Source organism: Panthera uncia, chromosome B1 (assembly GCF_023721935.1).
Source record: "Panthera uncia isolate 11264 chromosome B1, Puncia_PCG_1.0, whole genome shotgun sequence".
Lineage (NCBI taxonomy): Eukaryota > Metazoa > Chordata > Mammalia > Carnivora > Felidae > Panthera > Panthera uncia.
Window position 1 is genome coordinate 31,729,991 of NC_064811.1, and position 23,174 is coordinate 31,753,164.

General features: G+C 35.8%; 2 protein-coding genes across 5 annotated transcripts in view; both read right to left on the minus strand.

Annotated features, from left to right (window-relative positions):
- Positions 1-12,841, minus strand: part of TMEM156 (transmembrane protein 156) — a 54,000-nt gene extending 41,159 nt beyond the window's left edge. For 3 of the 4 annotated variants that reach the window (XM_049631972.1, XM_049631970.1, XM_049631969.1), the window contains exon 1: positions 12,657-12,841. In XM_049631972.1, coding sequence (XP_049487929.1) covers positions 12,657-12,744 — 88 coding nt within the window. In that variant the 5' untranslated portion in view covers positions 12,745-12,841. The remainder of the gene's footprint in view (positions 1-12,656) is intronic. The other variant, XM_049631971.1, reaches the window with a different exon arrangement.
- Positions 1-23,174, minus strand: part of RPL9 (ribosomal protein L9) — a 457,174-nt gene that overhangs the window by 41,355 nt on the left and 392,645 nt on the right. The gene's annotated exons all lie outside the window — the stretch shown is intronic.

The following is a 23,174-nucleotide window of genomic DNA, read 5'->3' on the forward strand; positions in this document are numbered from 1 at the left end:
CCCACATGGTTATAATTATTGAGGGTCTTTCCCCTGTCATTTCTTGCATGTTTGACCTCCCTTCTAGGATTATATCTTTTCTTCTATAGTTAATTCTCTATAAATTCCTTCTCTGAAGATCTGCTGTTTACAAACTCTGTTTTTGTTCATCTGAAAATCTACATCTCACCAGTTCCAGATTGACATTAATTTTACCTCAGTACTTTGCAGAGCTTATTCCACTGCCTCTGAGTTTCAAGGTTGCTTTCAAGAAATGAGCTACCTAATTTTCCTTTGAAGAAAATCAGTCTTTATCTCTGGTTATTTTTTATTTTTTTTTTCATGTTCTAGAGAATTTTGTATTTACTCTGGTAGGGACTTGTTAGGTTTCCTGAATCTGAGGATGTATGTCTTTCTTCACTTTTGTAAAATTCTCAGCCACATCTCTTCAAACATAGTCGTTTCCCCATTCTGTCTCTTCTCTCCTTTGATAGCTTCATTAGAGATTTCTCCCTTTGTTCTCTATGTCTCTTAATCTCTATTTCATATTTGCTCTTTCTCTGGCTCTCTGTGTTGTGTTCTCAGTAATTTCTTCAGATATATATTCCAATTCATTATTCAGTTGTGTCTGATCCATTTATTCCATTCCTTGTGTTTCTACTTCATCTTATTATAATTTCATAATTAGACTTTCAAGTTATTCTTTTTCCAATCTGCATGATATTTCAGTTTCAGGTATATAATATAGTGATTCATAAATCTGCCTGATTATTTTTAATAGTCTTGTTTTTTACTCATACTCATTTGATACCATTTTTTATTGAAACAAACTAAATATTTACTTTATATGATATATCTCATAACCCCAATATCTGAATTCTTTAAAGATCTGATTCTGCTATTTTTGTCTCTGTTGACTATTGTCTGTTCATGTGGGGTTTTTTAAATTTATTTATTTATTTTTAGTAATCTCTACACCCAACATGGGGCCTGAATTCATGACCCTGAGATCAAGAGTCACACGCTCCTCTGACTGAGCCAGCTAGGTGCCCATAAGCCTTCATGTGTTTTATGATTTTTGACAATAGCTCATGTTACTTAGAATTTTGTTTGGGAAATTATTTGAGATCTGATTTGAAGATGTTTTCCTCCAGAAAGGATTGCTGTTTACCTCTGCTTGGTATCTAATACCACATTATCTCAAAATCACTTTAAATTAAATTTCTTGGTGTGGTAAAAAAGGAATCCTTATATACTGCTAGAGTATAAATTAGTCTGTCCACTATGGAAAACAATATGGAGGATCCTCAAAAAATTAAAAATAGATCATATCATTCAGCAGTTCCTCTTCTGGGTAGATACCCAAAGGAAATGAAAACAGGAGTTCACAGAGATATCTGCATGCCCATACAGTATTATCACAGTATTATTCACAATAGCCAAGATATGGGAATAACTCAAGTGCCCATCAATGGGTGAATGAATAAAGAAAATGTGTTATATATACACAAATGTAGTATTGTTCACCTATGAGAAAGGAGAATATCCTGCCATCTGTGACAAAATTGATGGACTTGAGTACATTATCCTAAGTAAAATAAGATCAAGAAAGACAGTTACTATATGATATCATTTATAAGTGAAATCTAAAAAACGTCAAATGAGAGAGGGAAGATGGTGGCAGAGTTGGAGGACCAGGATCCTAGGCTCATCTTGTCCCGTGAACACAGCTAGATAACTATCAAATCATCCTAATACTCCAGAAATCAACCTGAAGACTGACAGAACAAACTCCACAACCAAAGGGAGAGAAGAGTCCACATTGAAGAAGGTAAAAAGTGTGGAGCTATGGTTTAGGGGAGAAATGGATCACAGATACTGCAGAGGGGAGGGAGCCATGGTAATGGAGAAGGGGGGGGAGAGAGAGAGAGAGAGAGAGAGAGAGAGAGAGGAGCACAGAGGGGAATACACAAGGAAAACATTTCCCATAGCCATTGGCTTGGAAAATGAGAGGGGTTGTATTTTTTGAGATCTTACAACCAGTGGGGCTTGAAGTTTTGAGTTTTAAAGGTCAGTGGGCTAGGACGAGATAGAGCCAAGAGGGGTCAGGGAGAGAAGGCAGGCAAACAGCCCAGGGGCAGACAGCGTGGAAACAATAATCTGAAGAGAGCCTGGGGCACACAGCGGGGAGATTATTTGCTCTACTCAGAGCATATGCCTGAGAGGCAGCTTCGTGGAAATGCCTCTCAGGTAACAAAGGAACTGGTTGTCACCATTTCCCTCCCCACCCCTCAGCATAAACACAGAGCCACTTGCAGGAGGCAGCATAGCACTGACACTGGCTACCTAACTTGCTTACACCATGTCCCCTGAGTTCAGACTAGACTACTCTTCTCAGTCAAGCTTGCCTCAGTCCCAGCATGGAGGGTCCCCTCCCCTAGAAGACCAGCAGAAACCTCTGCCCACACCACATCTGACCAGAGATTTCTGCATGGTCTCAGTTCTGATGGAAGTGGTATCAGGTCTCATTTCATAAGCAGACCAGAGCACACCTAGTTAATACTTGCCACATTCAGACCAAGGACCAAACACTGCCCACAGCAGGCAAAGAAAGCCTCTGCAAATGACTTACCTGAAGGATAGAGCAGCTAAAACAAAATAGCAGGGCACACACAGCATACACCAAAGATACTCCCTGAAGCTCCAGGCCCTTGACACTACATGACCTCCTCATAAAGCCACTACTTTTAGGAGAAGGAAACATAACTGCCTTTTCTAACACAGAGAAGAAGGCAGAGACTTAGACAAAATGCCAAGATGGAGGAATTCATGCCAAATAAAAGAACAAGGTAAGGCCACAGCCAGAGATCTAAGTGAAACAGATATAAGTAACATGCCTGATGGAGAATTTAAAGCAACAATCATAAGTATACTCATTGGACTTGAGAAAAGAATAGAAGACATTAGTGAGATCCTTACCACAGAGATAAAAGAGTGAAGAAAGAATCAATCAGAGATAAAGAATGTAGCAAAAGAGATTAGAAACAGGCTTGATGCAATGAAGAGCAGGCTGAAGGAAGCAGAGGAATGAATTAATGACCTAGAAGACAAAGTAATGGAAAATAATGAAGGTGAACAAAAGAGAGAAAGAATTATGGAACATGAGAATACACTTAGGGAATTCAGTGACTCAATCAGCCATAATAACATTCGTATTACAGGAGTCTCAAAAGAAGAAGAGAGAGAAAGGGGAGCAGAAAATTTATTTGAGAAAATAGCTGAAAACTTCCCTAATCTGGGGAAAGAAACAGACATCCAGATCCAGGAGGCACAGAGAACTCTTATCAAAATTAACAAAAGCAGGGCAACACCAAGACATAATTAAATTTGCAAAATATAGTGATAAAGAAAGACTCTTAAAAGCAGCCAGACAAAAGAAGTCCTTAACTTACAAGGGAAGACCCATAAGGCTAACTGGAGACTTCTCAGCAAAAACTTGGCAAGCCAGAAGGGAGTGGCATGATATATTTCAAGTGCTGAATGGAAAAAAATCTGCAGCCATGAGTGCTCTCTCCAGCAAGGCTATTATTCAGAAAGAAGGAGAGAGAAAGATTTTCCCAGACAAACAAAAACTAAAAGAGTTCATGACCACTAAACCAGTCCTGCAAGAAATATTAAAAGGGACTCTTTGGGAGGAAAAGACCAAAAGTAACAAATACTAGAAAGGGACAGAGAAAATTTCCAGAAACAACAACAAAACAAGTAATAAAATGGCAATACGTATGTATCTATTAATAATTACTTTGAATATAAATGACTAAATGCTCCAACAAAAAGACATAGGGTGTCAGGATGGATTAAAAAAGTAAGATCTATCTATATGTTGCCTCCAAGAGACACAGTTTAGACTTAAGATACCTGAAGATACCTGCAGATTGAAAGTAGAGGATGGAGAAACATTTATCATGCAAATGGATGTCAAAAAAAAAAAAAAAAAGCCAAAGTAGCAATATTTACATCAGGCAAACTACACTTTAAAACAAAGACTGGAGGGGTGTCTGGGTGGCTCAGCTGGTTAAGTGCCTGACTCTTGAGATAGGCTCAGGTCATGATCTCTCAGTTTGTGAGACTGAGTCCTGCATTGGGCTGTGTACTACTGATAGTACTGTGTACTACTGATAGCCTGCTTGGAATTCTCTATCTGCCCCTCTCATGCTCATGCTCTCTCTTTCTCTCTCTCTCTCTCAAAATACATAAATAAACTTTAAAAAATAAAACAAAGACTGTAACAAAGATAAAGAAGGGGAGTATATCATAATAAAGGGGACAATCCACCAAGAAGATCTAACAGTTGTAAATATTTATGCACCCAACATGTAAGCATCCAAATATATAAAGCAGTGGATAACAAACATAAAGTAACTAATCAATAATAATACAATAATGCTAGGGGACTTTAATAGCCCACTTACATCAATGGACAGATCATTTAAACATAAAATCAACAAGGAAACAATGGCTTTGAATGACACATTGGACCAGATGGACTTAACAGATATATTTAGAACATTTCATCCTAAAGCAGCAGAATACACATTCTTTCCAAGTGCACATGGGACATTCTCCAGAATAGGTCACATACTGGGCCACAAAACAGGCCTCAACAAATACAAAAAGATTGAAATCATACCATGCATCTTTTCTGACCATAACACTTTGAAACTAGAGGTCAACCACAAGAAAAAATCTGGGAAGACCACAAATACATGGGGGTTAAATAACATGCTACTAAACAATGCATGGGTCAACCAGGAAATCAAAGAAGAAATTTTTAAATACATGGAAACAAATGAAAATGAAAACACAGCAATCCAAAACCTTTGGGATGCAGTAAAACCTGTTATAAGAGGAAAGTTTATACCAATACAGGCCTACTTCAAAAAGCAAAACAACAACAACAACAACAACACCCTCAAATAAACAACCTAACCCTACACCTAAAGGAGCTAGAAAAAGAACAACAAACAAAACCCAAAACCAGAAGAAGGAAGGAAGTAATAAAGATTAAGGCAGAAATAAATGGTGTAGAAACTAGAAAAACAGTAGAACAGATCAGTGAAACCAGGGGCTGATTCTTTGAAAAATTAATAAAATTGATAAACCTCAAGCCAGACTTATCAAAAAGAAAAGAGAAATGACCCAAATAAATAAAGTCATAAATGAAAGAGGAGAAATAACAACCAATACCACAGAAATACAATTATAAAGAATATTGTGAAAAACTATAAGCCAACCAATTGGACAACCTGGAAGAAATGGATAAATTCATACAAACATATAAACTACCAAAACTGAAATAGGAAGAAATAGAAAATGTGAATAGCCAAGAAATTGAATCAGTAATCAAAAAACTCCCAACAACAAAAAAAAGTTGGACCAGGACAAGATGGCTTCACAAGCAAATTCCACCAAATATTTAAAGAAGAGTTAATAGGGGTGCCTGGGTGGCTTAGTCAGTTAAGCATCCAATTTCAGCTCAGGTCATGATCTCGCAGTCTGTGGGTTCAAGCCCTGTGTCAGGCTCTGGGCTGACAGCTCAGAGGCTGGAGCCTGCTTCAGATTCTGTGTCTCCCTCTTTCTCTCTCTGTCCTCCTCTCTCTTTCTCTCTCTCTCTCTCTCTTTCTCTCTCAAAAAAGTAAATAAACATTAAAAAAATTTTTTTAAAGGAGAGTTAATATCTATTCTTCTCAAAGTATTCCAAAAAATAGAAATGGAAGGAAAACATCCAAATTCATTCTGAATCCAGCATTACCATGATACCAAAACCAGATAGAGACAACACACACACACACACACACACACACACACACAAAAGTACTACAGGCCAATATCTCTGATGAACACAGATGTAAAAATCCTCAACAAAGTACTAGGGAACAATGTCACATGTCAAATTTATACAAGAAAAAAAAAAACAAAGACAAGACCTAATTCTTGGATTTGGCCTTTCACACCTTATAGGCAATGATCATTAATATCCAAGCTATGGCAAACTTGTGTTCACAAACTCTCAAGGGAAATTTTTTCCTTACTCTCTCCAGGGCCTAGGTAAAGGCAGACAAATTTCCTTATAGCCAGACAAGTTTTCCCTAGATTATTCCTTACTCCTTCACAGAGCACGTCACCTTTGGGGTCCCAGTCTTAAGCTCTGGCTTCTGTCTACCATGTATGACCCATGAAACAGACTCTAGGCCACTCAGGTGACCAATCTGTTTACTCTTGCTTACCAGTCTGAATTCATAATTTATAATCATTTTCCACCTTTGAGGAGTTTTCTTATTTTGTTAGTAGTTCAACTATATATTTTGTTGTTGTTCTTAATGTTTTAGTTTTTAATGTTTTATCTCACATTTTTAGATATTTTGTGCCAAGAGTATTTTTCAAGGTTGAATGCAAGAATAGAAGTCTCAACTCTCTGTTGACCTTCAAAAATAAGTGAGAATGTACAGTAAAATCTTCATTGTTTGACAGACAAGAGCAGCTCCAGAAACTACTCTACGTCAAGTCATATTTTCCCAATACCTAGGCTATTTCTCTGTTAACGAGTTGTCAAGGAACTTTGGAAGAAGCATGGATTCTTTCAGACAATACATATTGTAAGTGTTATTGGTTCAGTATATGAAATACAAACTGAAGAAAATAAGCAATTTTTACCACCAGAAACATAGCTAGTACAACCACTTTGGAGATGCATTTGGCAGTTTCTTATCAAATTAAATATATTGAGCTATTTTACTACTAGTTAGCTGATAGAAATGAAAACATATTTTCATATGAAGAGTTGTACAAAAATGTTCATAGCAGCACATTTATAATGGCCAATAACTGGAAACAACCCAGTGGCATAAGGGACAAATGCGATATATTTGTATAATGGACTATTTAGCAATAAATAGAAAAGAGCTAGTGATGCACTTAATAACATGGGTGAATCTCAAAAACATTATGCTAAGCTAAAGAAGCTAGATCAAAAATAGATACTGTGTGATGATTCCGTCTATATAAAGTATAAGAAGGGATAAAACTAAACTATGGTGACACAGGTCAGAAAGTTGCCTTGGGAATAGGAGAAAATTTGACAGAAATGAGCAAAAGGAATCCTTCTGGGAGTGATGAAAATCTGTATTTTGTATGGGGTTGTAGTTACATAGTCACATATGATTGTCAAAATTTATAAAACCGAACACTTAAGATCTTTGTATTTTACTGTATGTAAATTGTGCTTTTAAAAAAATAGCCAAACTAAACAAAACACCTCCAATTGTTTCTAAATAGTTTTAATCAGGGGCGCCTGGGTGGCTCAGGCGTCCGACTTCAGCTCAGGTCATGATCGCTGTCGGGCTCTGTGCTGACAGCTCAGAGTCTGGAGCCTTCTTTGGATTCTGTGTTTCCGTCTCTCTCTGCCCTTCCCCCCACACACTCTATCTCTAAATAAATAAATAAATAAATAAATAAGTAAACAAACAAACAAACATTTAAAAAATTTTAAATAGCTTTAATCATTATTGGATATTCTGCATCATAATTCAGCAATTTAAAAATATTAGCTAGTGTGCCTGGGTGGTTCAGTTGGTTAAATGTCCCACTCTTGATTTAAGCTCATATCATAATCTCACAGTTCTGAGTTCAAGGCCAGACATCAGGCTCCTGCTGACAGTGCAAAGCCTGCTTGGGATTCTCTCTCTTCCTCTCTCTCTAAACTTCCCCCATTCACTCTGTCTCTCAAAATAAATAAATAAACTTAAAAAAAATATTAGCTGCCAGGAGAGAAAAAAAGCTAATGGCTTAGCTGCCTAATTACAGAGATATTAGTTAACATACTTTTTTTTTCCTTTGGTTACAGATCTGCCTCTTTAACAACTGGTATAGACTCAAAGAGTATCAATTTCAATAGCAAAAGTTCAAATAATTACATTTCCATCTTGGGTTCAGTAATTGAGGCTTCTCTAGTAATATTGAGTTGGAAAGGGTAAAAATACATCATGTTGCAAATGAATGATACATTGATGGTGTTAACCAGGTAAGGAACAGGGGAGTCTAGACAGGATACGGATTTATTCGTAGAACATTTGGGAAAGACAATTTAAAATATTTCTTGGGGAAAAGGGGCAAAGTTTGGGGTTACTTTTAATTTATGGTAACAGTATGTGGAACAGTGGGAGATAAGAAAGATTGCTGACTTTACTTGTCAAAATAGGGAAGTAAATGCACATTATGAAACTCTCCATGGGAAAAAAAAAAATGGTAGGAAAATAACCTAGGGTAAACAGACACATATCTTTTAAGTGAAAGATTCTGTGAAATAAATTTCATACATTGCACAACCTAAAAGTTCTAGGTGGGAAGTAAAATTTTGCTTCAAAAATACAAGAGGAGGATAATAGTGCCCGATCTGCCTAAATCAAAAGGTGGTTATGATGATCAGATAAGAAATGCTTCCTTCAAGAATGTTTCACTTTTATTTCCTTTACAGTATGAGTCAGAAAATTCACTCCATCAACAAATACTTGGTGAATGCCTCTTAATGTGGCAGGTACTGTCCTAAGTGCTTAAAATATGACCTAAACAGACAAAAACCTCATTTTCATCAAGTTTATGCTCTATTTGGAGAAATCAGACAGCAAAAAGTACACACGATAAGTAAGTTATATAGGGTATGAGTGCTATGGAGAAAAGAAACAGCAGTATCAGGGTAAGATATATTACCGCATTATTATTTTAAAGAAAGTTGTTTTTCTATAAAAACAAAAAAGGTGTACAGAAAGGGCATCTACCAATGCAATGAGAACCTAATAGAAAGCATCCCAAGCAAGGGTTGCTGTATATAATCTAACAGAATAAAACCCGTTCTGCCAAAGCAGTGGAAAGCATTTTATTTAGCCGTGTCTATTTTTTTTTTTTTTGCCAGCATCTAATGTCTACAATATATTTGTAAACATATTGTGTCGATCAGTAGCCATTTGCATTCCATAAAGATTCAGAAAATTCCGTAAGAAATAAAATGTTACAACAAAGTAAATCTACCCATCTAGTTTTATTCCTTCTTTCTGAATATTTTCAGAATAGTCTCTCTTGAGAATGATGCTTTGCCACAAATGAGATGAAGTATTTAATGTGTCAGAATGAGTTATTACTTGTAAAAGTACTTGGTATAGTACCTGGTACATGTGTAAGTATTTATTACATTAAAAAAAATTTTTTTAATAGTTGTTAGTCTATATCCCAGACCTTATTGGGGATTGTTGATTAACTTTTTAACGAGCCAGTTAATGAGAGAAAAATTAAGTGCCCATTTTTAAGAACTAAGAACACTTTCAGGCAAATTAGTTGCAGTTACTCTTGATAACACTGTTCTTTATAATACAGACATAAGTAATGTGTACATAGGCTTGAATACTTCAGGGTTTATCCTATACTTTGTATACTTTGTAAGTTAAGTTCCTTTGTCCACTGTTTTCTTGCAGTTCATGGTCCATTATACTACCATTTCCATCAGAAAGTGTGAAATGCCAGGGAAAATGAAAGCTGGTAAACATAGTTTATGTCAGTTTGGCTCTTACAAGTAAGCGAGGAAGTCAAATAGCTAAATAAAATTAGGTTTGAGGTGTTGTTATCTCTGCTATTCCTGTCTTGCATTGCCATGAATTATCAGTAAGACATTTGTATGACTACAATTTCTGGCTTCAAGAAATTCTGAGATATTTATATGAGTACATTTTATTTGAAAATAATTGCTTCTCTTAGAGAGTGCTTGTGCAAGCAGGTAAGGAGAAATATTAGCTGATCATTAGAGCTCTGACAGTTATCTCTTTGCAACAAAAATGGAAGGAACATCCTCCCCAGACCGGCCTGGAAGCACCTTTTATGTTTCCATTGTACCTTTTTACATTGTTATTTCAGTAATTACAGTATTGTATTTAATTATTTACCAGTCAGGCCTCCCGCTAACTGAAAACTCCTTGAAAGAAGAGTTGCCTGTTGTTTTTGTAGCCCCGGGTTCCTGGTACAGGTAGACACTATTCATTCCAATTTCAGTATATGTGCTGCAGAAGCCAGCACAGGTAGGCACTGTTCATGACCGGAGGAATAAATAAATAAAAGATCACTGAGATTGATATGGGTTAAGAAGGTCTCTCTCTCTTAAACACTGTAAGTCCAATGAAAGTTGGTTGGTGAAGTCTCCTGTTTGGGGCAACCCAGGCTCTCTTAATTGCAAGCATCTCTGAATCAAAATATATCTATTCCTTTTCTATCTCCACTATCTACATGCAATGTAAGTGTAGCAAATCATTACATTAACTACTGTATCTTAGTATAAGCTGTCTTTCAAATAAACTGGAAGTATTAAAATAGTTTCTCTTGCCAGTGCATGCTCAGTGCAAACTCATTAAAAGTCCAAAACACCATTGAAGAAGTTCCTCTTCTTCAATAAAGTTAGACTAGATAGCTTATACTGTGTAATTATGATAATTGAATATTCTGAGTAATGATTATTCAGAGACTCAGACACATTCTTGATGAAAAATGATCAAACACAGTTCTCTATTTTTAACTTAGGCCTTCAGAGGGTTTATTATTTTGAAATCAAATCTATTAAACCTCATGAATACATTATTCCTCATTAAGATTCCTTCTGAATTCATTTGATGTGTTAACGACGTGGTATCAGTGAATAATTTATAAGTAAAAATCATTTTATAATATTTATCTTAGAAATTAAAGTGAATAGGATGTAAGAAAAAAATGGGGGAAAAAACCCACAAGTAACTGATAAGAAGAGTAGGACTATACAGGAGAATCTCAAGGTTAATTTCAGCACTTCTTGAACATCTAAAAATTTTTACCAGGTATTTTATTTTATGAAATATGAGATGTCAACTTATTTCATAAGGCAACTATAACTGTGATTTAAAAATTACTGAAAAAAAGTGAAATAATCATTTGCCTTTAGTTGGATCTGTATTAGACTAGATAAAATGAAGCTATATGACCTTGTTCCTGGTGATCCATAAACCATTATAAAATATAAAACGTGCACTATTGCATGTGTAAAATATTTTACTCAATCATCAACCTTTCGTTTATGGTGGCTGTGTGCAAAATCCCTTCTACCACAAAATGACATCAGGATAAGATGACGGTTTTCAAACATTTTTGTTTGTTGGCCCCAAGGAAGGTCCCTTTGAAATAAAATTCCCAAATAAATCCATCCCCCTAAAGAGTCCAAGGAAATATCTATCTGTGCTGTTCTTGGACCAGGAAAAGCGAAGTGGCTATTTTAAGTTTGCAGAGGCAATATAGGTAGTAGTGAGAGCTGATTGTAATTAGTTGTGAAAGTAAAAACACAAAAATCATTAATGGTTGATTACTGTCAAGACATCTGCCCAGGAAAGAAAAGCTTTTCACATGCTCTGGCAATCACCAGTTCTCATAACACAGTAACCAACAGTTAGCAAATAGTTTATGAAATCTTTTTTGAGGCTGATTACTTGGTTTTCGTTAGATGAACCTGATTTTTTGGAGATGTGAGGTCCATCTTCATGGCCTACCTTAGATAACTATCAAATCAGCTTACTATTTAAAAGGCTTAAAAGTTGAAATAAGTTATCTCCATTCCAATTCTAACTATTCTCTATATTTTCACTAAGTGGAATCAAGAATTAAAAATATATGTTATGATTGTTTAGTCTGAGCAACACAATGCCAGAAAACCAAGAAAATTTTGAAAAATTCAATCATTCACAAAATTGCACATAGTGTTAATTTAGCAAAAATATTGTTATCTGGCCACTTAGTATCATGTACATGCAACAGTAATCATGGCAGAATGTCATCAAATATAAGCTTTTCCCTGATTTTAAGCAAATTCATATAACTTTAATGATAGAATATAGTGTTTTCTTTTTACTTTTTCTTATTATTAAATGCTAGGGAGCACAACTATTTTCCGAACGCACATTTATATATATTTTAAATCTTTTACTGACATATAAAAATAGTTCAAATTTACATTTATTTATTTTCTTATCCTAGGTTCCAACAATCATATCACAAATCCCTGAAATATCCGCAGAGGACATTTTGTTCCATTTTTTCTCTAGTTACAAATATACATACGCACACACCTGCTGAAATTTGCACCCATCTTATTTCAAATTCTCTTATTTTTCAAAAAGCAACAGTGAGTTATTTGTGTGAAATAGCTGTGGTAGAGGGAAATCAAACACCTTTAACATAACAAATATAACTCACTTTGTGAAATAAGTCTAGAGTGTAAAAGCATACTTAAAACTGTTTTGAAGGAAACTACTTCAAAGAGCAAAATCATGTGAGATGAATGTAAACTCAATGTTTAAAATCTAGACTACACATTTTAAATATTTCTTTTCATTTTTTATTTCACTACGGTATGCCACAATAATTAAGTACTGCAAATAAGGTTACTGTGCTATATAACAGCCAACTAAAATTACAATCTCATTTTCTTAACTTTTCAGACATAGAACTTCAGCCCAGGCAGCGTGTATCCAAGAGAGGATCTTTCCTTGTAACCGTTACCTATCATAATTTTTTTTTAATTAGAAAAAGAAAAGATAAATTATAATTTATGTACTCACCTTTTGGTGTCTTAAAATGTTCTGGCAAAATTAAAATGAATGCGATCACAATTGCCAAAAGTAATTTAAAGAAGGCTGTTTTTGTCATGTCTATTCACATGACACAGTGTGTTCCCCTCCAGTACATTGGTGGCATGTTTCTTCCTGCTTTGGGTTTCATCTCTGCAGTTCTTTAACTTTATGCAAGCAACTTCATACTCACTTCCTTTTGTGTAAGACTAAAAAAAAAAAAAAAAAAAAAAAAAAAAAAGAGGGCTTGATTGCTTCTCAGGCTTTTGGCTAAGATCGATTGTAAAAAAAAGACGCCTTGAACTGAGACTTTTTCATTTTGAGTCACTTTCCATTAAGAAGACTACTGTCTGATAGACACTTTCAAACTATCTTCTAAACAAGAAAGATAAAGAAATGATGTCAAGAAGGAAAGATCTTGTCCTCACCTAGATTTGAAGGTGTTTTCCCATTTTTGCCAATGTGTGTGCGTAAATATAAACCCACAATATACACACCAGAAATAAAATGATGAAGGTCCGTCATGCCCATTCATTCACTTACTTAAATGATTGTTGACCCCTTGTAAGTGCCAGGCACTGAACTGGATTCTAATGTTCAGAAAACACTGTGTCTATCAGACAGTAAACAGTACAAATGTAAGGATAAATGTAAGGATAAACCAAAATTTCAGTTCTACTTTATACTACTTTGTATAAAGTGGTGGAATGTGACTCATTATCATCATGCCTGTAAACATGTGATAATAGTTACAGAATCCACATTGTCAGTTCCCATTTCAAAAATGATCTTTCATTATGATAATCCCAGTGAAATAAAATACTTTGTTTTAGAATATAAATGAAGAGTAGGGGAAAATCAAGTTGAATAAAGAATATGTGTGGGGCGCCTGGTGGCTCAGTCGGTTAGGCATCCACTTCAGCTCAGGTCACGATTTCACGGTTTGCAAGTTCGAGCCCCGTGTCGGGCTCTGTGCTGACAGCTCAGAGCCTGGATCCTGCTTTGCATTCTCTGTCTCCTTCTCTCTTTGCCCCTACCCCGCTTGTGCTCTGTCTCTCTCTGTCCCTCAAAATTAAATAAATGTAAAAAAAAAAAAAAAAAAAGAATTCTAAATAAATAAATAAATAAATAAATAAATAAAAGGATATGTGCAAACACATACTTTTCCTCCATTGTTCTTGTTTTATGGTTTGAAAAAATAGTAGGGATATCTCCAATCATTTTTTCCCTGTTCACTCCCTCTTGTACCCCCATCACCCCATCTGTTTCCACTCATCTTATGTGTTCTTACCCACACAACCTAGGATTTTATGGAACAATGGGTGAGTGGAAGAGTAGGAGGCAGGGAACAAAGTCATGCTCTGGATATATTGTGAGTATAAATTAACTGTCTCATCTTCTGATTGGGTGTGAAGATTTGATGGGCAGACGGGAATCATGGGTTAAGAGACCTTAGAAACTGAATCTAAGAACAGTCAAAATGGGTCTAAAACTTCAAACATTAGACTTATTTTTATGAATAGCATCAAGGATCATTCTAAGGAAGAAAGGAATTGATAAGAGTCATTGCCTGCACAGATTCCTGGACTGAGACATAATTGTGTTATATGTCCAGCAGTACCTTCAGTAAAGATGCTGATGGAAAGGGGTGAGTAACCCTGTCCCTTAATTCTTTCCCATCTTATGGGTGTCACTAAGTTATAGTGGACTTTCTATGCCTCATTTGACCCTGTTTTGGTTCCCTAATTTTTACTTATGAAAACAAACATTCCAACCATAATTTTACTAATGGAGAAGAAATTGATCAAGAAAACATTTACTTGATATTACACCACTAAGTTAGTTTAGTTTAATTCCTTTATCAATTTTCTTTAAAAGTGAAATTAAACCACACCACCAGTGTGTCATCTCTGATTTAGCAAATTATGAGGACTATGATATAAACTCATATTTCGGGAATTTTTTATTGTCCATGATTCTACCATTATATTTGATTCTAAGTTTTAGAAATACTTTTGAACATTTTGCCTACTGCTTAAAGTGTTAGCAGAACAATGGCTAATGACAAGTTCCAAATATCCCCTAGGTCAAATCCTCCAAGATTCAATGGCATGGGTTAAAATTAAAAAGTCAAAATATCTTGCTTTTTTTGACTGTCAAAATTTATTCACTAAAATGTTTTTATAACTGAAATTGCTACATAAGGTACCTCATTAAATATTTGCATTTTAAATACCAGAAATCACTAAAATTTAAGAATTAAGTGGCAGTTTCTTGTAGGTAATCCAATTTAAAATGATAGTTTCTTAGAAATAAATATAGGTTGCACTAACTTTTGATTATTTAACTTTTTCTTTTCTTTTCTTTAATGATTATTTATTCTTGAGGGAGACAGAAAGAGAGAGAAGGAGAGAGCATGCACAAGCGGGGTAGAGGCAGAGTGAGCGAGAGGAAGACACAGAATCCAAAGCAGGCTCCAGGCTCTGAGCTGTCAACGCAGAGCCTGACACGGGGCTCAAACTCACAAACCATGAGATCGTGGCCTGAGCTGAAGTTGGATGCTTAACCAAGTGACCCACCCAGGTGCCCCTAACTTTTTCTTTTCTTTCTTTCTTTCTTTTTTTTTTTTTTTTTTGAATTTTTCTTAATTTATTTTTTTAATTTACATCCAAGTAAGCATATAGTTCAACAGTGAGCTCAGGAGTAGATTCCTTAATGCCCTTTACACATTTAGCTCATCCCCCCTCCCACAACCCCTCCAGTAACCCTCTGTTTGTTGTCCATATTTAAGAGACTCTTATCTTTTTTGTGCCCCTCCCTGTTTTTGTATTATTTTTGCTTCCCTTCCCTTACGTTAATCTGTTTTGTATCTTAAAGTCCTCATAGGAGTGAAGTCATATATTTGTCTTTCTCTGACTAATTTCACTTAGCATAGTACCCTGTAGTTCCATTCACATAGTTGCAAATGGCAAGATTTCATTCTTTTTGATTGCCAAGTAATACTCCATTGTATATATATACCACTTCTTTATCCATTCATCCATCGATGGACATTTGGGGTCTTTCCATACTTTGGCTATTATCAATAGTGATGCTATAAACATTGGGGAGTATGTGCCCCTTCGAAACAGCATACCTCTCTATCCCTTGGATAAATGCCTAGTAGGGCAATTGCTGGGTTATAGGGTAGTTCTATTTTTAATTTTTCGAGGAACCTCCTTACTGTTTTCCAGAGTGGCTGCGCCAGTTTGCATTCCCACTAGCAGTGCAAAAGAGATCCTCTTTCTCCGCATCCTCGCCAACATCTGTTGTTGCCTGAGTTGTTAATGTTAGCCATTCTGACAGGTGTGAGGTGGTATCTCATTGTGGCTTTGATTTGTATTTCCCTGATGATGGGTGATGTGGAACGTTTTTTCATGTGTCTGTCAGCCATCTGGATGTCTTCTTTGGAGAAGTGTCTATTCATGTCTTTTGCCCATTTCTTCACTGAATTATTTGGTTTTGGGTTTTGAGTTTGATAAGTTCTTTATAGATTTTGGATACTAATTCTTTTTTTTTTTTTAATTTTTTTTTTAATATTTTATTTATTTTTGAGACAGGGAGAGACAGAGCATGAACGGGGGAGGGTCAGAGAGAGAGGGAGACACAGAATCTGAAACAGGCTCCAGGCTCTGAGCGGTCAGCACAGAGCCCGACGCGGGGCTCGAACTCACGGACTGCGAGATCATGAGCTGAGCTGAAGTCGGCCGCTTAACCGACTGAGCCACCCAGGCGCCCCGTACTAATTCTTTATCTGATATGTCGCTTGCATATATCTTCTCCCATTCTATTGGTTTCCTTTTAGTTTTGCTGGTTGTTTCCTTTGCTGTGCAGAAGCTTTTTATTTTGACGAGGCCCCTATAGTTCATTTTTTGCTTTGGTTTTCCTTGCCTCTGGAGACATGTTGAGTAAGAAGTTGCTGCGGCCAAGGTCAAAGAGGCTTTTGCCTGATTTCTCCTCGAGGATTTTGATGGCTTCCTGTCTTACATTGAGGTCTTTGTTCCATTTTGAGTTCATTTTTGTGTATGGTGTAAGAAAGTGGTCCAGGTTTATTCTTCTGCATGTCACTGTCCAGTTTTCTCAAAACCACTTGCTGAAGAGACTGCCTTTTTTCCATTGGGTATTCTTTCCTGCTTTGTCAAAGATTAGTTGGCCATATGTTTGTGGGTCCATTTCTGGTTCTCTATTCTGTTCCATTGATCTGAGTGTCTGTTCTTGTGTCAGTACCATACTGTCTTGATGATTACAGCTTTGTAATATAGGTGAAAGTCCAGGATTGTGATGCCTCCAGTTTCAGTTTTCTTTTTCAAGATTCTTTGGCTATTTGGGGTCTTTTCTGGTTCCATACAAATTTTAGGATTATTTGTTCTAGCTCTGTGAAGAATGCTGTTGTTATTTTGGTAGGGATTGCATTGAATATGTAGATTGCTTTGGGTAGTATTGACATTTTAACAATATTTTGTTCTTCCTATCCAGGAGCATGGAATATTTTTCCATTTTTTTGTGTCTTCTTCAATTTCTTTCATAAGCTTTCTATAGTCTTTAGTGTATAGATTTTTCACCTCTTTGGTTAGATTTATTCCTGATTATTCGTGATTTCTCTTTCTGTTGCTTCATTATTGGTGTATAGGAATGCAACCGATTTCTGTGCATTGACTTTATATCCTGCCACTTTGCTGAACTCATGGATCAGTTCTAGCAGTTTTTTGGTGGAATCTTTTGGGTTTTCCATATAGAGTATCATGTCATCTGTGAAGGGTGAAAGTTTGACCTCTGCCTGGATGATTTGGATGCATTTTATTCCTTTGTGTTGTCTGATTGCTGAGGCTAAGATTTCCCATACTATATGGTGAGAGTGGACATCCCTGGCTTGTTCCTGACCTTAGGGGGAAAGCTCTCAGTTTTTCCCCATTGAGGATGATATTAGCAGTGGGTCTTTCATATATGGCTTTTATGATCTTGAGGTGTGATCCTTCTATCCCTATTTTTGTAAGGGTTTTTATCCAGAAAGGATGCTGTATTTTGTCAAATGCTTTCTCTGCATCTATTAAGAGGATTATGTGGTTCTTGTCCTTTCTTTTATTTATGTGATGAATCACATTGATTATTTTGTGATATTGAACCAGCCCTGCATCCCAGGTAAAAATCCCACTTGGTCGTGGCGAATAATTTTTTTAATGTATTGTTGGATCTGGTTGGCTAATATCTTGCTGAGGATTTTTGCATCCATGTTCATCAGGGAAATTAGTCTATTGCTCTTCTTTTTAGTGGGATCTTTGTCTGGTTTTGGAATCAAGGTAATGCTGGCTTCATAGAAAGAGTTTGGAAGTTTTCCTTCCATTTCTATTTTTTGGAACAGCTTCAAGAGAATAGGTGTTAACTCTTTCTTAAACGTTTGGTAGAATTCCCCTGGAAAGCCATCTGGCCCTAGACTCTTGTTTCTTGGGAGATTCTTGATTACCAATTCAGTTTTGTTACTGGTTATGGGTCTGTTCAAATTTTCTTTTTCTTCCTGTTTCAGTTTTGGTAGTTTATGTATCTTGGAATTTGTTCATTTTTTCCATATTGCCCATTTTATTGGCGTGTAATTGCTCATAATATTCTCTTATTATTGTTTGTATTTCTGCTGCATTGGTTGTGATCTCTCCTCTTTCATTCTTGATTTTATTTATTTGGGTCCTTTCCTTTTTCTTTTTGATCAAACTGGCTAGTGGTTTATCAATTTTGTTAATTCTTTTAAAGAACCAACTTCTGGTTTCGTTCATCTGTTCTACTGGTTTTGTTTGTTTGTTTGTTTTGGTTTTTTGTGGTTTTTTTTTTTTGTTTTTTTGTGTGTGTGTTTTTTTTTGTGTGTTTTTTTTTTTTTGGTTTTGATAGCATTGATTTCTGCTCTAATCTTTATTACTTCCTGTCTTCTGCTGGTTTTGGGTTTTATTTGCTGTTCTTTTTCTAGCTCTTTAAGGTGTAAGGTTAGGTTGGATGACCTTTCTTCCTTCTTTAGGAAGGCCTGGATTGCTATATACTTCCCTCTTATGACCACCTTTGCTGCGTCCCAGAGGTTTTGGACTGTGGTGTTATCATTTTCATTGGCTTCTATGTACTTTTTAATTTCCTCTTTAACTTCCTGGTTATCCCATTCATTCTTTAGTTGGATAGTCTTTAGTCTCCAAGTATTTTTTATCTTTCCACATTTTTTCTTGTGGTTGATATTGAGTTTCATAGCACTGTAGTCAGAAAATACACACAGTATGATCTTGATCTTTTTGTACTTGTTGAGGGCTGATCTGTGTCCCAGTATATGATCTATTCTAGATAACATTCCATGTGCACTGGAGAAAAATGTTTATTCTGCTGCTTTAGGGTGAAATGACCTGAATATATCTGTTAAGTCCATCTGGTCCAGTGTGTCATTCAAAGCCATTGTTTCCTTGTTGATTTTCTTTTTAGATGATCTTTCCATTGCTGTAAGTTGGGTGTTGAAGTCCTCTACTATTATGGTATTATTATCAATTAGTTTCTGTATGTTTGTGATTATTTGATTTATATATTTGGGTGCTTTCCACATTTGGAGCATAAATGTTTATACTTAGGTCTTCTTGGTGGGTAGACCCCTTAATTATGACATAATGCCCTTCTTCATCTCTTTTTCAGTCTTTATTTTAAAGTCTATATTGTCTGATATAAGTATGGCTACTCTGGCTTTCTTTTGGTGACCATTAGCCTGACAGATGATTCTCCATCCCCTTACTTTCAATATGAAGGTGTCTGTAGGTCTAAAATGGGTCTCTTGTAAACAGCAAATAGATGGGTCTTGTTTTCTTATCCATTCTGTTACCCTATGTCTTTTGATTGGAGCATTTAGTCCATTGACATTTAGAGTGAGTACTGAAAGATAAGAATTTATTGCCATTATGTTGCCTGTAGAGTTGGAGTTTCTGGTAGTGTTCTCTGGTCCTTTATAGTCTTTGTTGCTTTTGGTGTTTTTTTTTTTCCTTGTCTTTTCTCCCCTCGGAGAGTCCCCCTTAAAATTTCTTACAGGGCTTATTTAGTGGCACAAACTCCTTTAGTTTTTGTTTGTCTGGGAAACTTTTTCTCTCTCCTTCTATTTTGAATGACAGCCTTGCTGGGTAAAGAATTCTTGGTTGCATATATTTCTGATTCAGCACATTGAGTGTATCCTGCCATTCCTTTCTGACCTGCCAAGTTTCTGTGGATAGGTCTGCTGCAAACATGATCTGTCTTCCCTTGTAGGTTAGGGACTTATTTTCCCTTGTTGCTTTCATGATTCTCTCCTTGACTGAGTATTTTGTGAATTTGACTATGATATGCCTTGTTGATATTTGGCTTTTGTTGAATCTTATAGGAGTCCTCTGTGCTTCCTGGATTTTGATGTCTGTGTCTTTCCCCAGGTGAGGAACATTTTCCACTATGATTTGCTCACAGAAGCCTTCTACCCCTTTTTCTCTTTCTTCATCTTCTGGGACCCCTATGATTCTGATGTAGTTCCTTTTTAGTGAGTCACTGACTTCTCTAATTCTTAAATCATGCTCTTTTGCCTTAGTCTCCCTCTTTTTTTTTTCTGTTTCATTATTCTCCATAAGTTTACCCTCTATATTGCTGATTACTGCTCTGCCTCATCCTTCCTTGCTGCCGTGGCATTCATTCGAGATTGCAGCTCAGCGATAGCATTTTTTATTTCATCCTGACTACCTTTTACTTCTTTTATCTCCACAGAAAGGGATTCTGATCTATTTTTGACCCCGGCTAGTATTCTTATTATCGTGATTCTAAATTCTGTTTCAGACATTTTGATTGTATCTGTGTTGATTAAGTCACTTGCTATCATTTCTTCCTGATCTTTCTTTTGGGGTGAATTCCTTCCTTTCACCATTTTGAAGGGAAGAAAAATAATAAGGTAAAAAATGTTTAATTAAAAATTAAAAACAACACACACACACACACACAAAACATCAAATAAATGATGCTAGATCCTATGTGTGTTTTTGTCTGGTTATTGAAAGGAGCTTGATAGATTAGAGAAAACAAGTGGGAAAAAAGAAAAAAACAAGAAAAACAAGAAAAAAAGGGAAATGTTTGAAAATTTGAGGAAATGAATACAATGAAATAGAATAAAATGAAATGATGGAAATAAGATAGAATTTGAAAAATTTACCAAAAAAATAAGAAATATAGTAGAAAAAATAAAGAAAAATGTGTCCAATAAAAATTGAAAGTAAAAGTAAATTTTTTATCTTTCTGCTGAGTTCTGTGTTTCAGGTTGTGTTAATCCTCAAATCAATTTTCTAGGTGTGGAGGACGGTTTAGTGTTGATCTGGCTGTATTTCATGGATGTGAAATGCAAAAAAAAAAAAAACTTCCATGCTGTTCCACCATCTGGGCTCCTCTAACTTTTTATTTTCAATTGAAGTAGTTATTACAATACTATTGATTATATGCCCTATACTGTACTTTTCATCCTCATGGCTTATAACTAGAAACCTTTGCCTCTAAATCCCTTCACCTATTTTGCCCATTTCCCCATAAGTCTGTTTCTATTATGTTGTGGTTTGTTCATTTGCTTTGTTTTTTAGATTACACATATAAATAAAATGATATGGTACATGTCTTTCTCTATTTTACTTATTTCACTTAGCATTATACCCTGTAGACCCACCCATGTTTTGGGAGTGAGAAGGTTTCATCCTTTTTTGTGACTGAGTAATATTCCATTGCATAGAGAGAGATAGAGATAGATATAGATACTACCTCCTGTTTTTTAAGTTTATTTATTTATTTATTTTGAGAGAGACAGAGACAGATGAAAGGGGGACAGTAGAGAGAATCTCAAGCAGGCTCCACACTGTCAGCACAGAGCCTGACAAGGGGGTCGAATTCATGAAACAGTGAGATCATGACCTGAGCAAAAAACCAAGAGTTAGATGCCCAACCAACTGAGCGCTCCTATAGCACATCTTCTTTATCTAATCCTCTATCAATGGACAGTTGGATTACTTCCATATCTTGGCTTTTTTAAATAATGTTGCAGTAAACAGAGGTGCATATCTGATTATTTAACTTTTAGTTTTATTTTGAAGATGAAACTGAAGGAACAGAAAAGTCAGAAACAAGCAAACCTAGAATAGACAAGTGTCAAGTGGTGTGTAAAAAGCTTTCCTTAACAATGTTACTTGTGACTTCAATTTATGTGCTATGAAGGACAGAGATACGGCAAGGTCCAATCCTTAGCATGCATGACTCTGGGTTATTGTCAGAATTTAATATTTATATTTACTTTGAGGAAATATGAGAAGCCAAGGTGGCTCCCAGAGCTTGAGAAGTGAATAAGAGTCCTCCTTGTTGCCCGGCACGCTTCTTTTAGTATCCTCCCTTGCATCTGTGTTCTCTCCCTCTTCTCATACTTCTTTTTTTTTATATTTATTTATTTATTTTTGAGAGAGACAGAGAGACAGAGAGAGGGAGTGCACACAGTGGGGGAGGGGCAGAGAGAGAGAAGGAGACACAGAATCCAAAGCAGACTCCAGGCTCCGAGCTGTCAGCACAAAGCCCGATGGGGGACTCAAACTCACAAACTGTGAGGCGATGACCTGAGCCAAAGTCAGACACTTAACTGACTAAGCCACCTAAGTGCCCCTCATATTTTTGTAAACCGTACCATCACCTCTCAATCAACCAAACATGAAAACTCTGCATCATAACTTATTTCTAAAGACTTCATTAGATTTTTAATGGTCCATAGAGAGATAATAATTCATTTTTAACAGTATTCCAATTATGTCATTTAATAATATTTGTTTATATAGCACTACAATGTGAATATTCACATATATGCATCTTTGTGTGAGTCTGATAGAGTAGAATTACTAAGACAAACAGTGTAAAGATTTTTAAAGTTCTTAATTCACATAGAAAATGATCTCCCAGATAAGTGAGTCAATATATACTCAATCAACAATATATGAGAGTGCTCAAATATCAGCAAACTTCAACATTGGTCATATTATGCCCTTAATTTGTCAATCTGAAAAGAACAAACAAACAAACAAAAATCTTGTTTTAATTTTCATTTCTTTGATTGCTAGTAAGTCTAAACTTTTTCATATTTGCTGGCAATTTGAATTCCTTATGAATTGCCTGTTCATGTCGTTTCCTGGAGCATTCATATCCTTGTTGTTGCCTTATAGGCCTTTTTCACTTGGGAATCCCTTGCCATATATGTTGCAAATATTTCCCCAGGTTGTCATGTTCCATTTCATTTTGTATAGGGTAGGTTTTTCTCCCCTATTTGTGACAGAATATAAAATATGGTAGATTATATACTTAAAGGTTTTATCCTAAGAAACACAGCTCTTCTTCATTGTATTTATAATATTAAACCAAATAATTTATAGTTTATCAAGTAGTTTATTCTTAAACACAAAGTTTACTTGCAGCCTGATTTTGGCTGCGTGG